General features: G+C 33.8%; 2 protein-coding genes across 5 annotated transcripts; one reads left to right on the forward strand and one right to left on the reverse strand.

Moving 5' to 3' along the window:
- LOC109354276 (zinc finger CCCH domain-containing protein ZFN-like) lies at positions 348-7,219 on the forward strand. Of its 4 annotated transcripts, none has more exons than XM_019596656.1 (7): positions 348-634; positions 1,050-2,443; positions 2,988-3,050; positions 3,825-3,944; positions 4,244-4,534; positions 5,312-5,641; positions 6,679-7,219. In XM_019596656.1, the coding sequence occupies exons 2-7, from the start codon at positions 2,054-2,056 to the stop codon at positions 6,958-6,960; spliced, it is 1,476 nt and encodes a 491-aa protein (XP_019452201.1). In that variant the 5' UTR covers positions 348-634; positions 1,050-2,053; the 3' UTR covers positions 6,961-7,219. The 4 variants fall into 4 exon arrangements, with proteins under 4 accessions (XP_019452201.1, XP_019452202.1, XP_019452205.1 ...); XM_019596657.1 differs by having other exon boundaries at positions 351-634; positions 2,286-2,443; XM_019596660.1 differs by lacking the exons at positions 348-634; positions 1,050-2,443; positions 2,988-3,050 and adding an exon at positions 3,056-3,079.
- Positions 11,912-24,934, reverse strand: LOC109353765. Its single transcript, XM_019596132.1, has 7 exons — positions 24,821-24,934; positions 14,008-14,076; positions 13,852-13,918; positions 13,697-13,750; positions 12,973-13,062; positions 12,800-12,835; positions 11,912-12,267 (listed from the first exon to the last, which is right to left on the reverse strand). Exons 3-7 carry the CDS (start codon positions 13,906-13,908, stop codon positions 12,172-12,174), a joined length of 333 nt encoding a protein of 110 aa, XP_019451677.1. The 5' UTR covers positions 13,909-13,918; positions 14,008-14,076; positions 24,821-24,934; the 3' UTR covers positions 11,912-12,171.

Below are 24,934 nucleotides of genomic sequence, written 5' to 3' on the forward strand. Positions count from 1 at the left end.
CACACAGGAACTGAAATATGTTTATTCATCAGCGTGAATCAGAAAAGTCAAAAAATAAATAGTATTATATTATATCTGAATTAAAAAGAGAAAAAAATTTATACACCGAACTTATAAAATTTTTATATAATATCACTATATTATCTACTATTCATCTCTAATTATTATTTAATTTTGAAAAAAGTAATCAAAATAACTGTGTACAAATCTTCCCTCACAAAAAAAAAAAGTAGAAAAGAGATGGTGGGGTGGACACGTGTCGATGTGTAAGCACGAGTAGAGAGAAACATAATTTAATGAAATGATATATTTTGGTTGAAATAAGGAAAAAAGAAAAAGAGTGTTGTAGTTGTGGATGTTTGGTTTGTGGAGAGGAGAAGACAACGCTTCTTCTTCCTTCCTTTCACACACACTTCATTTATTTCTTTCTTTTCACATTTCATTATAATAATTATTTTTATAAACTATATTATTATTATTATTGTTATATTTGTGTATAGTAAATAGAGAGTTTATGGTTGTAGTTGTTAATGATGAAATGAATTTATGATGATATGATATGAATGGAGAATATGAACCTTAACCTTCCAATTCTTCATGGAATTTCACCCTGCAATTCATATCTACCAACAAGGTCAATTTCTTTTCCTTTCTCTTTTTTAATTAACATTCCTTTAATTATGATCATCTTTCAATATATTCATCATCTTAACTCAATCATCCACCAACATTTTCATAACTTTTATTTGGTTTTTTTCTTCTTTATTTTATCATTAACTGAGTCTTGATGATCCAAAGTTTTAATTTTCATAATTCACAATCATACTTGTACTTTCAGTTATTTTATGTCCTTTGATGACTATCATTAGTTCATTACATATGCATTCAAGGCTTGGAATTTATTTATATTTATTTGTTTATTTAGATTCTTAGGAATCTAGGTAGCTTGTGTTTGCTTGGTTAGAGAATTTTGAGGTAAGAGGATTTATGATGATCTGTGAAGCAGTAAAGGAAAGAAATTCAAGAGGTTTTTTACTGAGTAATTCAAGATCAAAATTGGAGATTTTCAAATTCCACTTAATTATGTGGAGTTTGTGATATTCCTTGCTTTCATCGTCGTCAGAGAGCATGAGGATGATATATTTGAGGAAGTGATCGGAACATTTGGGTAAGATTCCAGATCTGGCTTTTGTGGTGTACCAAAGGCCATCTAGTCAGGGATGGAGCTTGAACATTTGTATTGGAGAAGCCGAAGAAGAGCAATACTTTATTTTGAGGGGCCAAATTAAAAAAATTATGTTTCTTAAAGAAAGTCATATGTAACAAACTTGGATTTCGAGAAAATTTGGGAAAATTACATGTAACAACTTGTTTTTTAAGTAATTTTGTCGCAGCCATAACTACCTCATAAAATACAAGATGCGCCGCCCGGACATCCAGGGACTTGACATGGGCGTTGTTGAGCCAGCTGTAGAAGTGTTTCCTTGAATTTTAAAGTGTTTAAAATTTGAAATACTATATCCAAACATAACATAGAATCATGTGCTACATGGTTTTAGTGCTTTTTGACAAAAAAACCGCAACAAAAGTATTTGTTCTGGTTTTGTTTTTATAAAAGCCATTGCTCAAGGTGCTTTTCAGAATCACCCTAGGAAAATATACTGTTATGTTAAGTTGAAGTCAATTTCCTTTCCTAATTTAGAATAGTTTCTATTCCTTTTCTCAGACACAATATTTTTTTGTAATGGTAGATGTAGAAACTTCTATAATTTCAGGATAAACTTTATCGACATTTTTAACCTTCCCAACCACTTTTTCAAAGCACCTACAGCACAGGGCAAATAGGGCACAACATCTTTTGACAAGCGGTAGACTCATTGCATTCGAAAACAAGTGTTCAGTGTGATACATAGTTAGATCAAATTGAAGATTGTAATGCCATTGAAATTCTGATTTCATCAAAGTAAAATTTTCATACAGGACGGGCCACTAAGGACCCAGAGTTGGTAGGAAGGTACTCCACATATTTAAAGTGGATCATAATTTCTCAGGGATGTTTCACATGGAGTACTCTGTTCTTCCATTTGTCAGATACTCATTAATGAGCCTAATTTGTGACACTGACTGGAAGAAAGTCACTAATGGAATTCCGTCAATTTTTTTTAAAATTCAGGCTGCTCTTGAATATATGATGTTATTATGCTTGTATTACTTCATTCACCCACATATAGGTTTAGATTATGCGTGTTTCAAAAAATTGACTTATTCATATCATCCTATTTCAGATGCACTACAGCAAATGAATTTGACATCTAGTGAAACAATGGAAGCTGGAACTTATCCACAGCGTCCTGGAGAGCCAGATTGTTCATATTACATCAGAACAGGCCTTTGTAGATTTGGAGCAACATGTCGATTTAATCACCCTCCTAACAGGAAGCTGGTATAACCTCCAATTTATTCACAAAACTTGTATTCATAAATTTATAATATACGTGTTCATATTAGATAATTCTCGAGGTTCTTAGACGAGTTCGCTCAAAATCATTACTATTATATTATCAACAAATAATCTCCATATGAGATGGAAGCAATGGGCAGTTCAAACAATTTTTTATTGTCCTCTAATATTCTGTGCAACACGCATGCTTTCTTTACTTCATTTCTATTCAAAACAATTGCATTTTCTATTCCTTCTGGATCCATATACGCTCCAGGGAGCATATCCATATGTTTTTCATTCCTCGGTGCAGCACTTGTAATTAGGTTTGGCATGTGCACTTTTTTGTTTTCCCTCTATTCTAGTCTATAGCAATTTTTTGTCGCATGCTCGGAACCACATATCAATCTACATATACCTGTTCTTGTATCTGGGTTATATAATGTTAAATTTTCCATGCTGTGCTGTTGGTGTTTTTCATTTTGATATCACTTTATAACTTGGAGAATATGCATACCTGATAGTATTTTCTCTCTGCTTAAATCAGGCTATTGCAACGGCAAGGATGAAAGGCGAGTTCCCAGAAAGAATAGGGCAACCAGAATGTCAGGCATGTACTAGTTTCTCAACATGCATAAGGTGCATATTGCATGTTTATGTGTATGATTTGGGAATCTACTCGTTTTAAGGTAGAATTATGTAATTCCTTTAATTCCTAACAATCCATGTCGGCGGTGATTGGATTTGGAGTCAACACTTTCCCTGGTCCTACGGCCATGTAATGTAAGGGCATGCCTACAATGTTAGTAAAGTGAAAAAAAATGGAACAGTAGTGAGTGGAGGTGAAGATAGGGGGAATAGAGCAAGCTGTCCACGTGCGTTGCATGCCATTTATTTTATGCGCCCTTTTCTCTGGAATTGCTTATTTATATTTATCTGAAAATTGGTATATACTTTGGCTCTAAAGTTCGTAGAATTGATGTTGCTTTATGTACACATGACTTGGCCTAAACTTTGAGGTAATTGAAATTGATCTATTTAAATTTTTGTTCAATTTATCTTTCATCTTACTAAAAACCAGGTAAACAATTTACAAGGTGGATTAAAACTAAATCTTATTCTCACATGTCTCAGGCGCTGATTAATCCATATATTTCTATGCTATACAGCCTTACTAGTTTGTAATATTCATACCAAACTTTCAATGGTTGTTCTGGACAGATTTTCTTTTAGGATTTGGTAACATCTTATCTTTATGAGTGGCATAAATATTGACATGAACCTTGTACTGTTGAGCACTTATTTATGCCTTGACATTCAATATGCATATTATATTGAACATTAATCATAACAAAAACTAATACTTTTTTGTTCTGCTTTTCAGTACTATTTGAAGACTGGAACTTGCAAATTTGGAGCTACATGCAAGTTTCATCATCCTAGAGACCAGGCTGGAATGTCTGGAAGAATTGCCTTAAATATTTTAGGCTATCCGCTTCGCCCTGTTAGTTTTTAATGTTTCTCTTTCATTCATTTGTAGCTCATTATCCTCTCTTTGCTTATTTAGTAGCCATTAACTACCTTATCCACTTTCAGACCTACAATTAATAATTAATTCAGATGTTCCTCATGTATGTCCTGTTTATGTTCCTCATGTATGTCGTGTTTATATTTTCCAGAATTGTGTTCTTGCATGCAGCTACTTAATATATTTTCCAAAATTTTGTTTATTTTATGGGATTGTTTATGTTAATTGTCTTATAACTTGCTATATATTTTCTTATTTTCCTGCTTCTTCTGCAGAATGAGCCTGAATGCACTTACTATTTAAGAACAGGACAGTGTAAATTCGGGAACACTTGCAAATTCCACCATCCTCAACCTAGTAATATGATGCTTTCATTAAGGGATTCTCCCGTTTATCCTACTGCTCAATCTCCAACTACACCAGGTCCACAGCCATATGCTGGAGGAATTGCAAATTGGTCAAGAACATCTTATATTGCTAGTCCACGCTGGCAAGGCCCTTCAAGTTACACACCTTTAATTCTACCTCAAGGAGTTGTTTCAGTGCCTGGTTGGAGTGCATACAGTGTAAGCTCACCCATTCCTTCTTATCGGTTGCAAGGAAGAAATATAAAGAACTCTTATTCTATGCTTGTAGCTGACGCTTTTTCAGGAGAGTTGTATCTTATGTTAAACATGTATAGAAGGGCATCTACTTCCATCATTTATATTTCTTTTTGATTTTGACCAGTCTTTGTTACATGACCATTTTCGCGTACATTTTAATATTGTAGTGCATGTAAGGTGTATTCCCAATTTCCTACCCCATGCAGGTTGTTGGGAAGTAAGTCCCACATCTTTCCAGGTGTGGTTTAAATACATGTCGGGCTACTCTTCTCATTGCCAATTGGTTTTGAGATGGAACCTTAATATGGTATCAGAGCCAAAACTCAACTTTTCCGGTTGTCATGGTCCAAAAGATGCACTTTTGTCATGGGTCAAAGGTAAATATTCGCCTGGTGTGGCAGGCTTCTCTGAAGGGGGCATGTTGGGAAGTAAGTCCCGCATCACCCACCTTCATTGTTCCGGATGTGTTTTAAATATCTGTTGGGTTACTCCTCTCATTGTCAATTGGTTTTGAGATGGAACCTTAACACAAGTATTGCTCCTCCTCTGTCATATTGAACTCTGTCTATGTTGGTGCGAAATTTCATATTTATTTTTCAAAAGAATACTCTGGTGATCAATCGTTTAACCCTTAGTACAGTGCAACATGGCACATATGCATTAATTTGTTTCGCAAGAACCTGCTTTTGCTGAGATGTTGCATTGTGCCTACATCCTAACAGAGTATTTATTTTGCAGGGTCAAATGGGATCAATCCCTACTTCAGATAATCCACAGCAAACAATAGGAAATGGTCAAACATATGGAACTTCTCGCCAAGATGAAGTAGCAAATGCAGGAACACACGGGGCATATACTCAATTCCGTTCTGGCTCTGTTCCTGTAGGGTTTTATGCGTTGCAGGGGGAGAACATATTTCCTGAGAGACCTGGTCAGCCTGAATGCCAATTCTACATGAAGACTGGAGATTGTAAGTTCGGAGCAGTCTGTCGGTTCCACCATCCACGTGAGAGGCTGGTTCCTGTTCCCGACTGCGTCTTGAGTCCAATTGGCCTTCCTTTACGTCCTGTGAGTGGAGTTCTTGCTGTGGAATTCTATATACTATGTTGTTTTTTCCAAGGCTTACATTTTATTATTTTTGAATTTATACTTTAGTAGACTTCTCATAAGTTGGTTTATTTGATTTATCACTCTATTACTCTTATAGTCTTTTGGTTTTGAATTGGATCCTCTTGTTTTTCTCCTAACATGACCTTGTCATTTAGGAGAGACATAGACACAACTGAGGGACTCTGAATATTGGACACTTCAGGAAATATGGGTCCCCGGCATCAGGGTTTTGTGTCTATCTCTATTCCACTGACACAATCATGTTAAGAGCTAAAATGAGCAGCAATATTTGCACAGGTTTAAGATAGCTAGTAACTTTTGCTTCCCCTACTAACATGTTTTATTCACCAGAGTAATCAGGTCTCAAACAAATAATAAGTATCCTCGAACATAAAATGGTTGGATATTGACATTTCTTTCATGGTGTGGAAGTAACATTTTCATAAACTGAGGATCGGATCACTATTATTTTGAACTAAGTTTTATTAGGGAGTGGCATATCCTAATTCTACATATAACATTTATAATTGCTTTAAAAACTTATATTGAACTATGCATGTAGCATTGCTCAGTTGCCTGAGTCCTTGGATGTGGATACAGAAAAAAATTAGTTTAAGCGTAACCATAGTTTGAGGCCAGCATAAGATAGAATGGTTTGCAGCAATTATAAAAATTAAGACATGAGAGATAATTGAAGACAATGATAACCATCTTGAGTTCTTTGAAGTATGATTTTTCGGTATACTTATATAAATCAAACTATGATGTCTGGCAATGTTGTGATTGCTCCCTACGGTTCTTGATCTATCATTTCATCCACAACATTTTTAAACATTATAATTTTGATATTATTTCCTTTTTTAAATGTGTGAAATTTTTAGAGTATCTTATTATATGTATACTTGTTCCTCTGCAAATATTTGTCATTATTCTCTTCAGATTTTGATGTCTCGATTTAGTAGAAGTTGATAGATTCAGTGTCTCATTTCCTGCAGGGAGAGCCATTGTGTGTCTTCTATTCGCGTTACGGCATATGTAAATTTGGCCCAAGTTGCAAGTTTGACCATCCAATGGGAATCTTCACCTATAATTTATCTGCATCGCCTTCCACCGAGGCCCCAGGCCGGCGTCTGTTAGGTTCTTCATCAGGAACAGCTGCATTAAATTTATCATCAGAAGGACATGCCGAGTCAGGCTCAGCAAAGCCCAGAAGGCTTTCAATATCAGAGACAAGACAGGTTCCTTCTGATGATGATGACATTGATGATGATGAGTGATGATTCTTGGAAACGGGTCATTTGGGTTTTACAATTTTTTTGGGGGAGAGAATCAAGTAATCTGTAAAGTTATTTTCGCATTGCTGGAGATGTACAGTGCTCATGTCAAGTTGATTCAGTCAATCTGAAATTAAATGCAGTTGACAGATTTCAATTACTGTGGATTTAATGTTGCCAGATTATGTAAATTTAAGCAAATACTGTCACATTTGGTGAATGAGCCAATCCATTGGGAACATTTCTTGTGTCCTTAAGCTTTGAGTCATTCTTATTAACTTCATCTTACTATGTAAAAATCTCTTTCTGGAAAATATATAATGACCAAATTTTAACCTCTGTAAATCTTTGTTGAGTGCAGGACCTACAGGTTTGAAACACATTACAAAGCCTTTACTTTCTCAATACACTTGGGTTTATGATGTCTGTTGTTCATGTATAGAATTCTTTTTAGCGGCAAGCCAGCAGTTTCATCGATACCTGAGTTTAGCCGAATTTGAATGAAATCAACCTTCATTCTGTATATCTGTATATTTCCCTCAAGTCAAAATGACAACTGCTGGAGTTATTGTTGCACATTGCATAAATTAAGAAAATATTTCATGTTTTGATCTAACCCAATGAGCATTTCTTTTGTCCTAAAGTTTCCGGTCTTCCTTATGAGCCTTTTCTCAATATGAAAAAAATGTTTTTTTGGTAATCTATAATGACCAAATTTTACCTGCTCAAAATCTTTGTTGGTTGCTGGACCTGCAGGCATGCTTGACAAGATCGCAATTTACCTCGTGGGATCCCTCGATCTTACATTTTTTAGGAAGCTACTGAATCACAAGATTGCTACAATCACGATGTTATCGAAACTTGTGTTACGATCATAAGTTTTATGCGTTTATCTCCCTCTCTCGATTTTACGTAAAATCTTGATCTTGTCAACCATGCCTGCAGGATTGAAACACTAACCTTTACTTTCTCAATACACCTGAGTTTATGCTGTCTACTGTGCATGTTAGAATTCTTTTTAAGCTGCAAACCAGCAGTATCAGTGCCTGAATTTAGCAGCATCCCAATAAGGTCCACCTTGATCTTTTATATCTGTATATATTCTAGTTCTACTGATAACTGCAGGAAATGAATTTAATTTGTAATTTATATTTTTTCATTATTTCTTATCCCATCTGTACTGATTTTCCTGATAGAGTTTATTTTGCAGAGGTCGAATGGTAAAGATTTTTTATCGCGAATGTTGGAGGCAGTAAAAGGAACACCTTGTTGAGATGATTTAACCACTTGGCCCTGTTGTGGAAAATGAGAGTATCTGAAATGGGGTCATGCTCAAATCCCTCTCTTCTGGATATAAAAATGCTGGCTTTGATGGATTTGCCAGCTGCAATGGTGAATAGCCAGTTTGGGCTAGGGAGATTGTTTCCTTTGAGGCAACCAGAGAAGAAGGAATGACTATTTATATGGGATGAAATTTTTTGGCCAAGGAGAACTTGTTAGGAGTACCGCATTGGACAATATAGCAAACTCAATGTTGTGTTACTTAAGCCATGAGCATTTTCATCTAATAGATTAGTTTTAGAGTGAAATAGTGTCTTTAGATTAAATATGTCATGAGCCATTGACCAAGAATGCCTACTAATCTAAGGCTGGGATCACAAACTCCTGTTTTGGCCAAAACGAGGGGATAATTTTGTGTTGCTATCAATTTTAGTTCATGATATGGATAATCTTGTGCAGGTACTTACTCGATTATGTCCATTGTGTAAGTTTGTAGTATATTGAAAAGCACAATTTATTGGATTGATTTCCCTACTTTAGATTTTTTTAATGTTTTTTAAAGTGACCAAGTAAGGGTCACCAAACTTTGAATTTTAGTATCTTAAAATAATACTTCCTTAAATAAAGATGGCAAAACTTTAAAAAGTCCGGAGAAATAAGAGAACACATTTGTAATGTTTTGTATAATAAATAGTCAATTATCAAGTTCCCACTTTAACTTTTTTTTTCCATTTATTACTCATCTGATAAACAACTTTTTAATTCTTATTTGAGTCTCACACATTATTTTATAATTTATTACAACTCTTCATGAAAAAAGAACAATATTCATTTTTTTCTCGTAACGAGAAACATCATTGTTATTCTTGTTTGGGTCTTACATCATTTACCTTTTTTCCACAACATCCACATCTCTCCTAATTTTTTTTTGGGTTTAGGGTTGTTCTTATTTAAGAACAAAAGTCAGTAAATAATAACAACACAATGGATAATAGAGTAAAAATGTTTTATTCAGTTAAGAACAACCATTATGGTTGCTCTTACTCCTTTGTAATTTCCTGGTTTTCTATTTATTATCATAATTTTAATTTGGATAACGAATATTTTTTAGTTTTTATGAGATTGAGGAAGTAATACATTTTAACATGGGGAATAATATCTTGTTTATTATTATACTCGATATAGTCTTTGTTCATATTGTTCCTTGTGTGGATCTTTCTACATTGTTACTGAATTGCATGCTTGATATTTGTCATGCCTCGTGAGTGGAGAATCTTCATTGGTTACTAGTTACTGCATTGGTTAATTTTGCACAAGGTAAGTGGTCATGACTTAAGAATAAACGTGGGTCTTAATGTGAGATGTACAATACAACCACTGGTACTTAATATTTTCAATCAAATGCAGTACATAACTGAAGTTGCTGTGCAGCAAATAAGGTTAACATGATAGAAGCATGACTTCTTTTATTATCTATATAAGAAAAGAAAGGGCCGGTGAAATTATAAAACTAGATATTTTAAAGGCATTTTTGTCAATATGAAAGGTTGGTAAAATTAATAAAATGACACTTTTCATTTGTGGTAAATATAATATATACTCTTCATTTGAGGTATATCATGATGTAGATTTCACATATTTTGTTCTCACATCTCTCATCTTCAACACTTTGTTGCCACTACATGATTTTATAATATTTAAATTTTTGTCTTTGTTGGTAGATATATTATATATTATTTCTCACTTTTTCAAATTGTATTCATCAAATTTATCATCTTCAATTCTCAAACCAACTCACATGTATGCTTTTATTTTTATAATCTTTCAATTATTTCTTCATTTTTGGTAGATACAATTTTTTCATCATATAAATTTCACATATTTTATTCAATAGATCTATCATCTTCAAGCCTTAAACTCACTCACAGGTATGGTTTTCTATTATTTTAATTACTGTCTTTGTTGGTAGATAATCATATAAATTTCGCATATATATATATATATATATATATTTTATACGATTTCTCACTTTTTCAAATTGTGTTCACCAAATTTATCATCTTCAAATCTCAAACCAAATCATAGGTATGGTTTTATTTTTGTTGTCTCTCAATTTTTTATTCTTTTGTGGTAGATATAATTTTTTCATCCTATAAATTTCACATATTTTATTCAACAGATCAATCATCTTCAACTACCAAACTCACTCAAGGTATAATTTCCTATACTTTTAATTACTATCTTTGTTGGTAGATAATCATGTAAATTGCGCATATTTTTTTAATTATTATCTTTGTTGGTAGATAATCATATAAATTTCGCATATGTATATAATTTATATTATTTCTCACTTTTTCAAACTGTGTTAACCAAATTTATCATCTTCAAATCTCAAACCAAATCATAGGCATGATTTTATTTTTGTTGTCTTTCAATTTTTTCTTCATTTGTGATAGATATAATTTATTCATCATATAAATTTCACATATTTTATTCAACAAATCTATCATCTTTAACTCTCAAACTCACTCAAGGTATAATTTTCTATTCTTTTAATTATTGTCTTTGTTGTTAGATATATTTTATATTATTTCAATTTTTTCTTTGTAGACTCTTTCAGATTTTCATTTGTTGAGGTATAATTTGCAATTTCTATATAAGTGTACAAGACTATTGTATTTTTTATTATATGTTTATTGTTCTCACTTAAATTATGGATCTGTCGTGATATTTGTTTCAACATTTGTAGAAGAGAAAACACACCTCCTAGAATACAATAATTAGAGATTGCCAATACTATTTGAGTGTAATTATAACTCTTTCTTAGGATGCTTTTTTTTACTCTAACAAAAATTATATATATAATTATATGTACATTGTAACGTTCCTTTTATTGTTCATTATGAAAAAAGTATTTCAAAACGAATTAAACTATTAATAATTTTCATATATTAAAAATATTAAATACATATAATAAAATAAATGTTGTTAATATTCCTAAGAAATTAGTTACTGTTACTAGAAAGAAGAAGAAAATTGTCAAGAAATAATATGTCAATATTAATGACATTAAAGTGGTAGATGTTAATCCATTTTCCTCATTCGCCAACGCCAAAGAGAATAAATCAGTTTCAACTTTAATTCCTAATTTTAAGATGTTATTAGTATTAATAACAACGAAAGTGTTATTAACATTAATAACAATAAACATAATTCTTATAATAGCAAAAATTGAAGGTTCATTAAGTCTATTTAATTTTTTGAAATTAATAAGGAGGTTGTTATTAGCATTAATAACCATAATTGTAATTCTCGTAATAATTTTACTATTAATTCTTATGGGAATCAAGAGCATGACATTAATGACATCATGATTTAAGGGAATCAAATCTACACGTTCAACAACAAAAATCAATCAATTAAAAAAATTCAAAATGTACTTGACTATTTATTTTGTTCGTTCTTATTCAAAATTCACAATATACATTTCAATGTCTTCAAATATTAAGGTTATTCCATATTTTTAATTACTGTCTTTGTTGGTAGATAATCATATAAATTATTATCTTTGTGGTAGATAATCATATAACTTCCGTATATATATGATTTATATTATTTCTCACTTTTTCAAATTGTGTTAACCAAATTTATCATCTTCAAGTCTCAAACCACATTTTTATTTTATTCAGCTTCAAAACTGATTGAATTAGGAAAAAAATCCACAAGATGCTCCAACTTATTTCAGATAAAATCTTATCCATGGAGTCATGTTGCCTTTGGCCTTGAAATCCTATGAGCTTTCTCATTCTAAATCTCATCACATACATGATCAATAACACTTGCTGTAGCTGCCACATGCATTTTTTCCCTGTGCACAAATGAAGTGTCTTCACAAATATACACAAAACTTTGATGATAAGTTTCCTGCATTGGCTATTGATATGGATCCACCCAACATTTATCCTCATCAGCTGCCTTTTCCCAACGTTTTCTAAAGACATCTAATTCCCTGTAGGAAAGTCTCCTTACCTACAACACCACCAAAGTGATATCTCAGAAACAAAAAAAGATAATGAGAAAAAGGGCGGCACAATGCAGGAGCGTAGATGTACACAACCTTGCCCTGCAAGTGAAAAGACTGTTTTCACGATTTGAACCTATGACCTCATTGTCACTAAGCAACAACCTCCATGTTGTTTTTTGGTACTACCAATAATATCTCTTCACCTTTTGGGTGAGAAACTAATACATTTCGAAATGTGTGACTGCCCTCCCAACAAGTGTCGCTCCCAGGAATCGAACCCTTGACCTTTTGATCATCATGGTATCTAGCGGGACCTTATACTACTAGATCTTGTTGGTACAACCTTACTACTGTTGTGAGACAGTAATTGTTTCGTGGACAATTTTCTAATGCTAAAACAAGAGTTATTTTGTTTTTCCAATTGAGCAAAGAAGAACAAATCATTCAAAGAGCAAAGTGAAACATACTTTTAACATAAATAAGCAAACTTAAGACAATAGAATCAATTGACAAATCATGACTGGATTGTGGACTTACATCAACTCTATGATCTGTTTCCTTATTAGATGTAACCTGCAAGTCACAGATAAGTCTCAATTTCAAGGGTGGTAAACTAAGAGACACATTCCACATAAGAAGCAATGAAGCATGTTATGAAATTATAATCTTAAGAAAAATAAGAGACACATTCCATATGCCACATTTCTGACCGTAGTCTTATCTATGCCTCCAAGAGTAGGACGATTGTAGTGGATTACGTATTCAGCATCCACAACACCAACTTTCTTTGTTCGATCACCCTGTCCACCACAAATAAGGTCAGATAGAAATTCATATCCAACTAATTAGATCAAATACACATTTTAGTCCCTCATATTTTCTCACATTACTAGTTTGGTTCTTCAAAAAAAATGAAAAACCCAAAAAATCAAATTAGTCTTATGGTCAAATCTATCAAATGTTGTAATATATGCTAAACCTAACTAATTTAACCCATATTTAAAAATTGTGGGACCATTTTGAGATTTTCAATTTTGGAGGGATCAAATTGGTAAGTCAAAAAAGTACGAGGGACTGAGAGTATCTATTTAACTAATTATAAATCTCCAAAATACTAGAAATATCCCAAATAGAGTTATTGCAACACCAATCAAGAGAGTGGTTTTCCACCCTACAACTACTTTACTATTTTCAGGTTTCAATGCATTCACTTCATCTTGGATCATATATAGAATTACCCTCAATGGTTTATATAGTCATGATCCTATTGTTTTTATACATTGAGATTTATTGACTTCTAATACCATTCTAAATAAAAGATTTTATTGCATAGATCCACTGTAGTGGGAAAAAATATATAACAAAGTTACATCAGAGAAATATTCAAAATAGGAAATCATGAAATTGAACCAAAAAATAATGAGCTTAACTTGCCTGAGCACAATAGCCAAGCTGCATATCTAGACCCCAGGCATGGATCAAATCACTCTGTAAAATAAACCACATATGGTGAATATATGTGCAACCCTTATATAACAATGCTTTATGGTAGTGCTTAGGAGCAACATTAATAGAAAAGAATTGTGCACCTGGATCATATACCAAACGCAATGCCATGCAGGTCTTGAGAAAACAGGAGCCATCATTTCTATCCACCTGAAAAAATGGTTAAACTTCCTTCAATTGCAGTAGAATAAGGGAAATCCACATTAAATTAGTTGCTGGTTACTACAAGAAACTCTTACCCAGTGCAAGGAGGAGCAGTGCTGCTTTTATCACAGCCTTTACCACCATTTGCAGGTTTGTATGTCCTTCTGCAACCACAATGACCAAAGCAATGCACAACATTAGAGTTGAGTAGTGATGGACATGTTAAGATTTCATAGGATTTTTGTTCTTTTAGTTTATCTTACTCAAAAATATCTCTATCATTATAATCAAGAAATCAATACTTTGGTAGTTCTTGAGTAAAAAAATGTTGTGAGTTTGAATGAAATCAATACTTAGGAGTCGCAGAGCTGTTCTTCCAACGAAAAATCGAGTCACGACCTTAGGTAATCTATGATCTCTTAGCTCAAAAGAGTGAAATAGCAGTTCAATCTCTATTACTGTCAACTTATGGAGAGAGAAAATATGAAATTGATCACATCCAACATTTACTATCAGTCAAATGTAGACTTCAAGAGAGTAAAGTAGCAACCCTACCAGTAAAAGTAATAATTTGTTTTCATAAAGCCACAAATTTTACCCTCTTGTCCTTTATTCTATTCTCTTTTTTACTTTATGCTGGAAAAAATAGGTGTTCAATATTACTCTTTTTTAATTGTTGCTTACTAGATAACAATCAAACTGAAGTTTGAATGATTTCTTGATGTAACAAATAAAAATTGAACGCTAATTTCATGAAGGTGGATATAACTTACATGACAATGCTTCTTTATCTAGATATGTGTACCAACATGTTGGAACTTATTTTGTTGAAGGTCATTAGTGAAGAGTTTTGGTGTGAAATCAAAAAACTCAGTCCCACATAAGAAAAGTTTTGAAAAAAGAACTCACAAGTCCCACATTAGATGGTGGAGGAACATGAAAAAAAAAATCATATTATAAATAGAGGTTTCATTCCTTTATATTTCTTGTCCCAAGTTAGAATATGTTTTTACTCAACTTTTTTTTTCTCTCTTATACTTTTTGTCAATGCATTTTTGCAAACTTCTCTCCCTAGGTAACCAAATTATAGGAATTTTGAGAACTGCCATTGAAAATCAGATAGTGGAAAAAGAATTGGCACGAATAGTCATATTGTAGGTATGGTACAGTAAGAATTCGATAACAAAGAACTGTGTTGTTTTATCCTAGGAATGACGTCGTTGATAGTCTGCTTAAACGTTTTGGGCAATATCACAAAACATCGTCAAGAGAACGATCTGGAGATTCAGTCGGTAAGTATTATTTCTTGTTATTTAGAATTATTGCAAGTTACGGTAACAACACAATATCATAATTTGCATTGAGTTTTGACTACATTCATTATCGCAAGACAGGGTATTATTAGAACTTGGAAAATAAGAACATAACAAAACCATCATGAATGCAAGTTAGATTCTTCAGAAACTTGAGAACAAATAAAAAACATCAAGTTTGAGTTGGTTTTATAATGTCAAATAATTATATTTACCGGGATATCATGGTAATTTTAGGATATTATGGGTTTTATCCATTTGGAACATTTTGGTAATTTACATGATAAATAAGGACATTTGGGTGCTTTCCCGGAGAAAATAAATTTTTAAGAAAATAAAAATGTTTTAGTGATTTTTAAATAAAAAATAATAGAGAATAATTTACAATGTTCAATTTACATGATAGAAAACATTTTTTAAAAATAAGGGTGCATAATCAAATTTTCAAATAAATACTAATAAATTTTACTGATTGTTATCAGTATTATTTAAAGTACGATAAAAAGTTTATGAGTACCTTAATTTGAAAATGACATATTGTATTTACATTTATTCTATGAAACTTTTACAATTTAATCAACTAAAATAATTGGGAATGTACTCACATTTCCTTAAAAACTTGGGTGCACATCTCATGTCTCATAATAAGTGTCACTTCATGCGTCATAACCTTGTAATTGGTTGAAAAAATATATTTAAGTTAAAATTTATTTTTTAAGTATTTTTCTGACAAATTATAGCTTATGACACATAGAGTCACACTCATTATGGAACAGAAGATGTGCTCCCTAAAAACTCATTTAATTGGCTAGGTGTTACCCCTAAATAATGTTGTAGGCTTAATTCGGACAAAGGAGCTCAAAATTGTAAGTTACTAGGCAAGAATCGGCCAAACTCAGTGCCAAAATCATGCTCAGTGAAAATGATAGATACTAATAGTTGCACTCAACGCCGAATCCGCCCCTAGAAGAAGAGAAGCCACACTCAATGTCCACAGTACACTCAACGCGAATCCCACGCTCAATGCAACCTGGTGTGTCCAAGAGTCGCGCCTAAACAACTGAATCCCACAATCAAAACACGAGTGGTGCGTTGAGCACAGAAGCCAACATCATAAACATATTTATAGGCTCCTAAACCACTTCATTCAACACACTTACTTCTTCTTCGAATTGTAATTTTATTTTAGCTAAATTTTAGTGAGTTTAGCGCTTAGTTCATTGAAACTAAGTATAAGCATTATAGGTGATAATCGTTACTCAATTGTGCATGGTTTTATTACTCAACGAGTGTGTTATCCCTATCATACTTGCATTGTGTGGATATGAGTAGCTAAACACTTTTTAGTTGGGGTTGAATGTAAACACTTTTATTCAATATTAATCCATGAAGTTCGATTCAATTTGAGTTTTGTCTTTACTTACAACTTGCATTTAGTTTGATCAACTCTTTGCATGATTTTAGAATATTTGCGTAAGTTACTTTTTGCGTCAACTTACATTACTCAGCAAATAGTGCATTTGCTAGACATGGACTTATTTGCCACTTGCTAGTATTTTGAGACGATAAAAAAACTTGATTTCTATATTTTTGTGACACTTAAGTAGTATTTATACTCCTATTTACTGGTTAGCATATATTTCCGATTATTAATACTCTACTCAATTTCTAGTGGTTCAAAAGACACTAAAGAAACACTAAGAAAAACCAAAAAGCACAAAAAGGTGCATCAATTTTGATAGGTCGAATTTACCACATTGACATGCCTCAATTTCAATGTTAATTCATTTCTATATGTTCACAAGGATCATTTACTATAAATCTTTGTCTATATGCTACCCATTAGACACCAATGTCATAATTAGGGATGGCATAATGGGCTTGGCCCGACAGGCCAGCCCGTTCGGATAGGTGTTTTTAGCGGGTCAGACTGAGGGTTTTAGCCCAAAAGCCCGTATTCAACCCGTTTTGGAAGCCCGTTTTTTAGACGGGCCACGAAGGGTCGGGCCGGGCCGAGCTGGCCCAGCGGACCAACATTAAGATTAAAGTTCATTTGTCTATCATGTTGCCCATTGCAATTATGATTAAACTTTTACAATTTTAACTTATGTTTGGATGCTTAAGCATATAATTCTTCTTTCTTTTTGTAAAATGAACATTTAATATCTCATTATGTAGTTATATATTATCTTCACTCTTATCCAATTATTGTACTTGTTATCGGATAAAGGTGGAGTTTCACTAACAATTAGGGGTGTTTGAATCAAATTTAAAAATTTAATTAATTGAAATGGAAAATTGGAAACTCAAACAGAACTACTGATTTTGATTTCTTTTGGAAAATTAATTGAATTCGTCTGGGTTTCAATTTATATTTTTAATGTAGTCAAATTCAAATTAAATTGAGTAATATATATACTTTATTGTGATTGATTTATAATATAATAGTTTTGATTCTTATACACTTTTTAAAACTTAAGAGTTGTAAGCTCTATTGTGAACTAGGAGTTTAAAAGTTTAAGACTATGATGGTTTATTGTTTAGAATTTACAAGTTTTGTACTAATGCAATATGTTATAATGAGATTGTGTCTTTTGTTTGTGATTTTTTTTGTTTTAAAAGACATTTTTGAATTGTTTGAATTATTTATTTTTGTCTAAAATCTTTAATGTCTGTTTAAAAAAAAAAAACAAAACGGGTCAGCCCTGCCAAATATGGGGCAAACTGGCATTTTGAGCCATTTTAACAATAAGAGCCGGGTCGGGCCAGCCCATATTCTGACGGGCCAAAGGCGGGCCAGTCCGTCCTCCTGCCTAGCGGAGTCAGCCTTTAATGGACAATGATAGGCAGACCAAAGATTGCACATCACAATCTAAGCGTGCTTGCTTTGCGCACCGGCACAACAGAATTATAATCCGCTGGCTCTCGGGCTGACCCGTATTGCCACCCTAGTGATAATAATGCAGTGTTTACCTTCGGCCACAGATCACTCACACAACTTGACCCATCTCGCTGGTTGTCATGTATTAAGTGCTGACACTGCATTTATACAATCTAACATGTTGTAATCGTCATTTTGATATTTGCGCACACCGATAATGATTAGAAATGTCATTTGACTTTAACACAATGGACTCTCCCTTTCTCTTCTTTATTTTTCATATAATTCAGACTTTATTCTTTGAAGTAATAATTAAAGTGATATATTTTATAATAATAACAATAGTAATAAAAGTATACTTAATGAAACATTCCTAAAATGTAATGTATTGATATTTTGTTCATAAAATAAGTTATTTAATAATAAAAAATATACAACAATTCAGATGTAAATTCAGTTGTTTCATTATATTTAATTAATTAAAAATTGCAAATAAAAAATGCTTAAAGAATTAAAAAGGCACTAGTGACTAAGATCATATTTTCCACCACTTCAAATTAAAATGTGGTAACAGACATAAATAGCTACTTTACTCACTTCAAGTAGATAAATAATTGATGATAAATTTTGAACATTCATTTAACCAATGATATGCAACTTGGATTAGACCGATCGGTTGACCAGTCGAACATTTGAATGACGGAAGCGACCATGACTAGAATAGTTAACCAGATGGTGTTTAGACCGTTCAAGTTCCAACTCAACTGGGTTAACCCGAGATAACTTGGAATAACCCAGATCAGTAAATCGGGCGGTTTCAATCCAATATAAGGAAATGACATGACAAAGAAAAGGGATCCGTGAACAATAGTAGAAGAAGTAAAAACACAAGTTTATGGTTGGTGAGACGGGGTGCATATAGAAGAAGAATGCATATTTATTAATGGAAGAAGCACAAGTAATGAGGAGAAGAAGCACAATAGGTAATAATGAGAAGAAGCACAACAAATAACAAGGAGAATAAGCAGAAGAAGTAGAATCGCCACCAAAGAAGAAAAAATAAAAACATTTTTTAGGCTGGTCACTATAATACTAGGTTTAGGTTTTTTAACAAATGTTGGGCTGGATATTTAGTTGAGGAGGTTATTGGGCCTTTTTTCTTCTGAATACTTTTATTATATATATGTGTGTGTTTGTGTGACGTTGTACACTTGTACGGTTCAAACAAACGACTTACTCGGTTGAACCGGCCAGACCTTATACGAGACATTTTCGTTTTAGTACCCAGTCGGGTTTCATAACATTGCATTTAACCTTATATTGAAAATCCTATAAATATTGGAGGAGCGAAGACAGTCAACATCATAATTTCTCTCTCGTTGATTTGAGACGTGGTAACACACATCAGGTTGCTACTTTACTCTCTCAAGGTGCGGATGATAAATTACGGTTGATATTGTTTCTATTCTCTTAATGCGTATATAATTAAAAATCACCCAAACCACAAATATATTTTTTACCCAATTGGACATAATGAAGTTTTCTTATCTTTATCCTCAAAAGCTTAGCAACTTCTCCAATTTTTAGGTATAGGATGAAATCTTAACCCGACCACCACATCTTCCCAATCAACTCGAGGGGCCCAACGCGATAGTTGAGGCTCCACTAGGAAAACTCATAAAAGAGTCGAGACCAAAACCTTTGATTACATGGATATATTTATACATTTAAAGCTTGTTTTTTTATTGTTGTGAAATCTTCCCAAATATCAAAATATTACATTTTAATTTATTTTGTAGCTTAGAGTTTTTTATTATTATTTGTATGCTTTTGACACACATCTTGACATATATATGTCCTATACTCAGATATTAGACATTATTATAGGGTACCAGAGTGTCAACATGGACATCACTTCTCACTTGTATTTACATGATGGGTCATATTGATTATCATTAGTATCATGAGTTAGCACTTGAGAAAATGGATGTCTCATTTCTAACCTATGATATTTGAGTTTCCTTTCTTTAATATTGGATGCAACCTAGGAACCTTGTAAAGGTCTATAACCTCCTAAAAGTCCACTATAGAGGTATTGTAATACTTTACTTTAAAATTCTTCAAAACCTTATAAGTGTATCTTATTTAAGACAAAAGAAGCATATGTCTCTATGAACCATTTTCTTCATCATTAATCCACCTCGGCATCCCATGTTTTGATGTCCAAATCATCTTGAAATATGGCACTTCTCCTTGAAAAGTGCCATATTTAATATTGGGAGGTATTGTTAATAATATTGTGGGTGATAATCATATCTCCTTCAACAACTAGGAAATGTCTTCTGAGGGAACACTGTAATAAATTTTGACTACATGATAGGAAAAATACTTATTAACAACGGTTCTTCGCTAAATGTCATGACTAAGAGATATGTCCAGGTGGTCAGTAGATTCCTAAGATCAAGCACCATAATACTTTCGATGGACTAAATATGGAGACAACGAGAGAGATAGAATTCTCAATAAAGATTGGGTCATACACTTTACAAATCTTATTCCTAGTGATGGATATCAACATGACTTGTTATTTATTGGGAAGGCCCTGGACCAATTGCTCAAGGGAAATACCCTCAACCCAACACCATAAGGGCATGTTCGTTATAGGTGGCAAGCTCATAATAGTATTAGGAGAAGAAATCATGTCGGTCTCTCTGCCCTCAAGACCCCATATATTGAAGCCATCAAAGAAGACCCCGAGACATCCTTCCAAGTGCTAGAGATTACCCATACCACTTTTTTAGAGGAAGGGGTTCCCGTACTAAAACACCAACTGTCTTAGGCTTCCCTCATGATTGCCAAAGACTTGATTGGAAATAAGTATCAACTGGGAAAATGTCTAAGAAAGTATAACAAGGCTTTGAGGAAATAATAATGCTCAACACCAATAAAGACCAACACGGTATAAGATACAAACCTTACCTACCTACTAGAGATGACAAAGTAAGGATTGCAGAAAGAGGAAGAAGAAAAGATTGGCCCGCATGGGATGGCTTAGATTTGAATACTCTCAGGTTCATAAACAAGCCATTCCGAAAGGGCCACCCTATTATTTTTCCTTTATTTACAATTCTTACATTGACATCTCTAATAGGTTTGTATCCTACACAGTATTGGTATTTATTAGCATTGAACACTATAATCTTCTCAAGGCCTTGATCATACTTTCCTACACCTTTTCCTAGTTGACACTTCTTTCTAATCATGTCTATGACGATTACAAGGGAAGCCTCATACGACTGGCGTTTTAGTAGGGGAACTCATTTCTTCATAAAAATGGTATTTGCAACCTCTAGCACTTGGAATAATGCCTCGAAGACTTCTTCACTGCCTTCAAAATAGGGGGTATGGAATGACATGGAGACAAACATATATTTTTCTCCTAACATTGTTATTAGCTTACAAACTACAACGAACTGGACCTTCTGGTATAGGGTTGACAGTACTACTATTGAGTAATAGACCCAAGGTTGTCTCAATAAACAATTGTATGTCTCGTTGATATCCATCACTTGGAATAAAATATGGAAAGTGCATGGCCCGATCTTTGTTGGAAATTCTACTCTCTCGTTACCTCCTTCTTGGATCTATCAAAGGCTTTAATGATTATGGAACTTGGTCTCGTATGAGAGAAATTCACTTACAACCTGAATATGGTCCTATTATGCACAACGTTTAGCAAAGAACCATTGCAAATAAACACTTTGTCAAGCATGCAATCAAAATGCATTACAAACACAAGAAGGGGGTTGATACGTCAACCCACTTCATGTGTGTGTAATGCATTTTGATCACATGTTTGACAAAGTGTTCATTGACAATGGTTCTTCGCAATAGATTTTGCTCATCTGAGATTAAGTGTCATAATACCTTTGATGGATTAAATAGGGAGGTACTGAGAGAGATAAAATTGCCAATAAAGAATGATCATTCACTTTACATGTCCTATTCCAAGTAATGAATATCAATCTGACTTATAGTTTATTGGGAAGACTTTGGATCCATTGCTCAAGAGCAATACCCTCAACCCAACACCATAAGGTCATGTTCTTTGTAGGTGGCAAGCTCATAACAATGTTAAGAGAATAAGTAATGTTGGTCTCCCTGCCATCAATACCCCTATATTGAAGCCATTAAAAAAGACCTCAAGACATAATTCCAAGTGCTAGAGGTTGCACATACTACTTTTGTAAAGGAAGGGGTTCCCCTACTAAAAAACCCAACCATCTGAGGCTTCCCTCATGATCGCCAAAGACACGATTGGAAATAAGTATCAATTGGAAAATGATCTAGGAAAGTATAATCAGTGCATTGAGAAGATATTAGTGTTCAACACCAATAAAGACCAACACGATCTAGGATACAAATCTTACATACCTACTGGAGATGATAAAGTAAGAATTGTGGAAAGAGGAAAAGGAAGAGATTGGCCCGTCTAGGATGGCTTGGATATGAATACTCTCAGGTTCATAACCAAGTCATCCCAAGGGGACACCTTCTTCTTCTTATTTTTCTACAATCCTTACTTTGACATCTCTAGTGGATTTGTATCCTAGAATGTATTAGTCGTTATTGGCGCTGAGCATTATTATCACCTCAAGGCCTTGATCATACTTTCCTAGACCTTTTCCCAGTTGACACTTCTTTCTAATCATGTCTTTGGTGATCATGAGTGAAGCTTCAGACGATTGAGGTTTTGGTAGGGGAACCCATTTCTTCAAAAAAGTGATATTTGCAACCTCTAGCACGTGGAAAACGCCTCAAGGACTTCTTCACTATCTTCAAAATATGGGGTATGGAATGGCATGGCGACAAAAATATATTTTTCTCCTAACATTGTTATTAGCTTACCTACTTCAAAGAACATAACCTTATGGTGTAGGGTTGAGAGTATTTCTCTTGAGCAATAGATCCAATCCATCACTTAGAATAAGATCTGGAAAGTGCATGGCCCGATCATTGTTGGCAATTCTACTCTCTCGTTGTCTCCTTCTTGGATCCATCAAAGGCTTTAGCGATTATGGAACTTGGTCTCGTATGAGAGGAATTCACTTACAACTTCAATATGGTCCTATTAGGCACGACGTTTAGCGAAGAACCATTGTCAATAAGCATTTTGCCAAGCATGCAATCAAAATGCATTACAGACACAAGAAGGGGTTGATATGTCAACCCCTTCATGTGTGTGTAATGCATTTTGATCACATGTTTGACAAAATTTTTATTGCCAATGGTTCTTCGCTAAATGTCATGACTAGGAAACCATGATCATGTAGTCAGTAGATTCTGCTCATTTGAGATCAAATGTCATAATGTTTTGATGGATTAAATAAGAAGTTAGTGAGAGAGATAAAATTACTAATAAATATAGGGTCATTCACTTTAGAGGTCCTATTCTAAACAATGAATATCAACGTGTCATATAGTTGTTTATTGGGAAGGCCTTGGATCTATTGCTCAACAACAATACTCTCAACCCAATACCATAATAAGGTCATGTTCTTTGTAGGTGGCAAGCTCATAACAATGTTAGGAGAAGAAGTAATGTTAGTCTCCCTGCCACCAACACTCCATATATTGAAGCCATCGAAGAATACCTTGAGATCTCATTCCAAGTGTTAGAGGTTGCACATACCACTTTTGCGAAGGAAGGGGTTCCACCTACTAAAACCTCAACCATCTGAGGCTTCCCTCATGATCGCCAAAGACATGGTTGGAAATAAGTATTAATTGAAAAATGGTCTAGGAAAGTAAGAGCGGTGTCTTGAGGAGATAATAGTGCTCAACACTATTAAAGACCAACGCCGTCTAGGATACAAACCATACATACCTACTAGAGATGATAAAGTAAGGATTGTGGAAAGAGGAAGAAGAAAAGATTGGCCCACTTGGGATGGCTTGGGTATGAATGCTCTCAAGTTCATAACCAAGCCATCCTAATGGGCCACCCTCTTCTTCTTCTCTTTTCTACAATCCTTATTTTGACATCTCTAATGGACTTGTATCCTAAATTGTATCAGTCTTTATTGGCGTTGAGCACTATTATATCCTCGAGACCCTAATCATACTTTCCTAGACCTTTTCCTAGTTGACATTTCTTTCTAATCATGTATTTGGTGATCTGAAGGAAGCCTCGGACGATTGGATTTTAGTAAGAGAACCCATTTCTTTATAAAAGTGGTATTTGTAATTGTTAGGTTTATTTAAGTGTGAAGTCTCACATTAGATATGAGGAGAGAAGTGAAAAAGTTTATAAATTGAAAAGACTCATTGAACTAATGCCTTAAGGTTTTGATTCAAGACGTGATGTCTCACTTATGGCTCTTCACTCTTCCCATACCTAATAACAATGAAACTTCCCGATGGTTGGAGGCTCCCCAGTGCAGTCTGGTCCAACAACTGGTATCAGAGCCGATGGTTCGGCCGAGACATTGTGAACTTAAGAGGGGTGAACTCGTAAGTATGTGGTACCCACACTTGAGCGGGAGATTGTTGAGTTTATTCAAGTGTGAAATCTCACATTGGATATACGAGGATGAGTGAAAGAGATTATAAATAAAAAAACTCGTGGAACTAATGCCTTAAATTTTGGGTTTGTAAGTTGTAACTAGAAAAGTATTTAAAAAATATCACTATTGACAACATAGTAAGGGTAACCTGTGCACTGTTGACCTCCTCCCACGTGCAGTAATTTGATGATGCACTTCTGATTTCTTAGGATCCAGTGCTGGTTGTGATATCTCTAGCCCTTCATGCTTGATAATAGAAACA

This window comes from Lupinus angustifolius, chromosome LG08, assembly GCF_001865875.1.
Source record: "Lupinus angustifolius cultivar Tanjil chromosome LG08, LupAngTanjil_v1.0, whole genome shotgun sequence".
NCBI lineage: Eukaryota > Viridiplantae > Streptophyta > Magnoliopsida > Fabales > Fabaceae > Lupinus > Lupinus angustifolius.

Bases quoted from the DNA above. Each gene is read 5' to 3' on its own strand.
- LOC109354276 (XM_019596656.1), top strand. From the start codon at position 2,054: ATGTTTCACATGGAGTACTCTGTTCTTCCATTTGTCAGATACTCATTA. The intron at 2,444-2,987 runs GTATAACCTCCA...TGCTTAAATCAG, and splicing joins ACCCTCCTAACAGGAAGCTG to GCTATTGCAACGGCAAGGAT. The intron at 3,051-3,824 runs GCATGTACTAGT...TCTGCTTTTCAG, and splicing joins TAGGGCAACCAGAATGTCAG to TACTATTTGAAGACTGGAAC.
- LOC109353765 (XM_019596132.1), bottom strand. From the start codon at position 13,908: ATGATGGCTCCTGTTTTCTCAAGACCTGCATGGCATTGCGTTTGGTAT. The intron at 13,751-13,851 runs GTGCACAATTCT...TTTATTTTACAG, and splicing joins GCGTTTGGTATATGATCCAG to AGTGATTTGATCCATGCCTG. The intron at 13,063-13,696 runs GCAAGTTAAGCT...TGTGGTGGACAG, and splicing joins AGCTTGGCTATTGTGCTCAG to GGTGATCGAACAAAGAAAGT.